The sequence below is a fragment of the Gavialis gangeticus genome, unplaced genomic scaffold, assembly GCF_001723915.1.
Source record: "Gavialis gangeticus isolate Ggan-Ray unplaced genomic scaffold, GavGan_comp1, whole genome shotgun sequence".
NCBI classification, from domain to species: domain Eukaryota; kingdom Metazoa; phylum Chordata; order Crocodylia; family Gavialidae; genus Gavialis; species Gavialis gangeticus.
In genome coordinates, this window is record NW_017729027.1 from 14,051,747 (window position 1) to 14,055,914 (window position 4,168).

Here is a 4,168-nt window from a genome sequence, read left to right on the forward strand (position 1 = left end):
GATTGGTGAGGAAAGGGAATCCCAAGTCCTCCAATCATCTTTTGCCATTTCAAAACCCCTGGGCCAGGTCACTGCCAGCCAGCCCGTCACACTAATAATGCCCACCTTCTGCTCAGTAGGCTAGCAGTTACAGCATTCAGCTACAGTGTGGGAGAAATGAGTTGTAGCACACCTCAGCTGCAGGGATTTGAGCCCAATATTTCCCACTTTCCAAGAGAATGCTGTAACCCAAGGGTAATTGTACTGGCACTCCCCTGAGAGGAGGTAGATTTAGATTCTTATGCCAGCTGCCAGGTCTTGTTTCTGTTTTTTTAACCAGTGACTGTCTAATAAAAGGCATTTATACACATGCTCTGAAAGTGATGGGGGGTGGGGTGGCTTTAATTAGAGTGGCTTTCAGAGCATCTCATGTATCAGTGTCCCCATGCTTACAAATGGCAGTGGGGGCACTATAACTAAAGATCATTGAACCAGCTTTAGTCACAGTGCCCCCGCCTCCATTTTTACGCATGGGGATGCTGATACAGGAAATGCTGGAGTCAGTTTGAGCACATTAATTACTATGCTCCAGCAGACTTGATTAATTGAGCCTGGTCTGACGTGCTATAAGCTTACAGCGCATCAGAGCAGCATCACTACTCATGTATAGGTGCCCAAATAGTCCTGGCAACAGAGATCTGAGTCATGAGAAACCTTAATCTTCCTGTGCAGTGATGGAGAGCGTGGATATCTAACTTAGGGCTGCACATTCTGCAGAAGGAGTCAGGTGCCTGAAAGTTAGAAGTTGCACTGCCTACTCCCCAGTGTGAATCTGGGTCCAAATCATCAATGGAAATAGGATTTAGTCCCTTGAGTCATTTAGAAGTTTTGAAAATATTTAATCTTAATTGACCCCAACAGCAAAAGATCAGCTAGATAAATTGGAAATCAGAAACCAGATTTTCTGATTCCCACATCTATAAACTGATCATAGTCTTCAACACATCAGTTCAGCCCCTACCTTGACATATTCACCAACTGGTTAGTATTTGGTACTTAGGTTTTGGCTTGATTTCAATGGGGATTTTTTCTTACAGCACATATCTTCTATTCATGTGCTATATGTTAACTTATTTACATGCATTTTTATTGTTTTACCTCTTACAGAAATAAGTCATGATGAAGCCAAACATCTTGCAGATGCCTCAGAAAAAACAACAAAGCGATCTAGAGAGTCAACCATCAGAAAGATATTTGATATGACTAAGCATCGAACAAAAAGGTCATCTCTCCTCCCAACTGGTGTGAAAGTCTGTCCACAAGAATCAGTGAAGCAAATTTTAGCCAGTCACCAAGCTTATTATAGATTAAGAGGTGAGATGACAATTCTAGTACATGTTTGGGGAATACAGCAATAACTCTTCTGTAGTGTGCCATTCTCTAATTCCAGGCAGCAGTTTTGGCACCTATTCTCTACTTCATGTTTATGTAAATAGATGAAAAGTTATGTGTACCAACCTCAAAGTACAATGGTGGCACAAGATACTGGCAGTTATCTGAATAGAATGGAGTAATATAAATAAGAGATGCTGAGTTAATACCACATTCTTTAGCAGATTTAGTGGACTCTGGATTAACAGACTATAACGACCAAATTATTGCACTATGGATCTTCCCCAAAGATCTAGTAGATGCCACAGCCCATCATTTCTGCTCACTCCAGCACTGTCTAGAACATCATAGAATTTAGAAAGGGTAATCAAGTACTTGATTTATTTAATCATTTTTAAATTATCCTGGTGTCCATAGGGTGCAGGCCATTCTCTAAATGTAGAGGTGAACACAGTCCCTATTCCATAAAGCATGCTTTCTTAAAATCCCTAGAAATGGCTATTCTTCATTTTTCCTGTCTTTGAACTATAATGGAAGAAAGCAGCATCACTGCTGGAACATAACTGTGAGCATGCACGAATAACTGAAATACTATGAAAGACATAGATCAAATCTTAGTCACATAAAGACATTGTTGCACACAGGATGCTGAATACATGAGACACTGTGAGCAGGTTAACTAGAGTGGCTCCTGAGAGTTGTTCTAATTAAAGCTTCCCGCTCCAGAGCATGCCTAAAGATGCCCCAAGAGTCCAAGTCCACCATTCATGCATTACTGGCATCCTGAAAATCACTGCTAAGCTGGACCTAGTTGCCTAGGCTTCCAAGTTTTTGCTGGCAGGCATGTGCAAAGCCACTGAAGCACTGCTTGGTCCTTTAGTTCAGGTTGAAGGCCTAGAGGACCTGGGCACAGAATTCTTAGCCTAGCTAGTTCCCTACCTATTTCATTGGCAGAATGAAAACCACTAGGTACTCTCAGAGGACACTTAAGGAGTTCAAGTCTGTGGGCATATCTTCATGTTCATTAATGTGCCTTAATTACTGTGCATTTAGTTTAGTACCTCTAATAAGAGGTACTAAACTAAATGCGCACCGGCGCATGGTTTTTTAGTGACATTAGCCTAATAGTGTGTCTGTCACCCCAGGCAGCCCACTCAGAGCATTCTCCTAGAATATGGGAGTCTTAGCTTTGCATCAGAGACTTGAGCCTCCTGCTCCCATACCCCAAGGGAGTGTTCTAGACACTTGGTTAATGGTTGTTCTAAGGTGAGGCTTTTTCAGTCATCCCTAGAACCTACTCTACTTTACATGAAAAAATTAAACTGAATTAGGCCAAAAAGAGAAAGAAAAAGAGATGGACTGATTCTGTACCCTGTTCGTTAAAACAGACCCTGGCAGATGTAAAACTGAGGGCTCATGCCCTTGCACCAAAGAATATCTAACAAAGAAGATCAGTTGTAGGAGGAGGGGTTGTGAGAGACACTGTACTATAACTATATGGAACAATGTGAAATCCAGGACACTGCCCCCAGCCCCTCTCAAGTCAACAGCGCTGCTGCAGGCAGATGCTCAGGCAGTGTGATACAGCTCTGGGATTACTATGCAGTAGGCCTGTGTGAAGTGGCAAGTATTTGCTTTGAATTCATATTCATCCAATTCGGAGATACAGTGATTCAGTTCAGTAATTTGAATCACTGTCCTGATTCAATTCAGCCAATTTGGATCCAAAGATTCAGGCATAGACAAAACAGTTTCAGAGTAGCTAGGGTCAGGAGGAACCTGAACAGATCATCTAGCCTGACCCCCTGCCACAGGCAGGAATGAATGCTGGGTTCACAAGACCCCAGACAGGTGATCATCCAACCTCCTCTTGAATTTGCCCAAGGTAGGGGCAGGGACCACTTCGCTGGGAAGTTGGTTCCAGATTCTGGCCACCCTAACTGTAAAATATTGCCTTCTGATCTCTAACCTAAACCTAGTCTCCATCAGTTTATTACCATTGTTCCTTGTCACCCCAGGTGGTGCTGGGGAGAATAGGGCTCTTCCTATTTGATGATAATCTCCCCTGATGAGTTTGTAGTCAGTACAAGCAGGCAGCAGTCATCACCACACTGGACACAGCTGCCTCCAGCTGGTAAGTGTGTTGTGGTGGGCAAAGGTAGGAGGGAAAGACCTTGGGGGGAGGGGCAGATCAATGGCCCCACAGCGAGGGAGGGAGTGGGGCTGGGGCTGGGACAAGCTGCCCAGCTCGTGGGGGGGGGGTTCATGGAGCTCCAACCACTGTACACCACCAGTCCAGGAAGGCATGACAGCAAGTGTGTGCCCCTGGATATGTGCAGGATGGACTGGACTGGGCTGGGCTACACTCTGGGTGGGTGGCAGAAAGTGCTGGAAGCAGGAGCTATGCCCTCCCATCGCTCACCCAGCCTCCCCATGCCCCCTGGACAAGCCGTGGCTTCACCCCAGCTGGGCGAGCACTGACAGGGCATAGCAGCAGGCACGTGCACCTGGATCAGACTGGGGCCAGCAACAGGGGCTATTGGGAATTTTAGGGTGGCTGCAGCCCCCCTATAGCCCCCACTTCACTGCGCTCTGTAGGGCAGGCAGAGCCAGGGCTGCACTCTGGGCTGCAGCCGAGGCTAGCCACCCAGAGCACAGCCCTGGCTCCACCCACCCTGCTGAGCACAGCCTGGCAGTGGGCAGCTGGGGCTAGCCTCTTGGAGGGCAGCCTGGCCCATCCCACCCCATGCAGACCCAGGGGCACATGCCCGCTCCCATGCCCCCCCAGACCGGCAGC

At 46.4% G+C, this 4,168-nt stretch overlaps 1 protein-coding gene across 1 annotated transcript in view; it reads left to right on the forward strand.

Moving 5' to 3' along the window:
* The window catches only part of IMPG1 (interphotoreceptor matrix proteoglycan 1), a 159,623-nt gene that overhangs the window by 28,751 nt on the left and 126,704 nt on the right, over positions 1 to 4,168 (forward strand). The window contains exon 2 of the mRNA XM_019520454.1: positions 1,147 to 1,353. Within this exon, the coding sequence (XP_019375999.1) occupies positions 1,147 to 1,353 (207 nt within the window). The remainder of the gene's footprint in view (positions 1 to 1,146; positions 1,354 to 4,168) is intronic.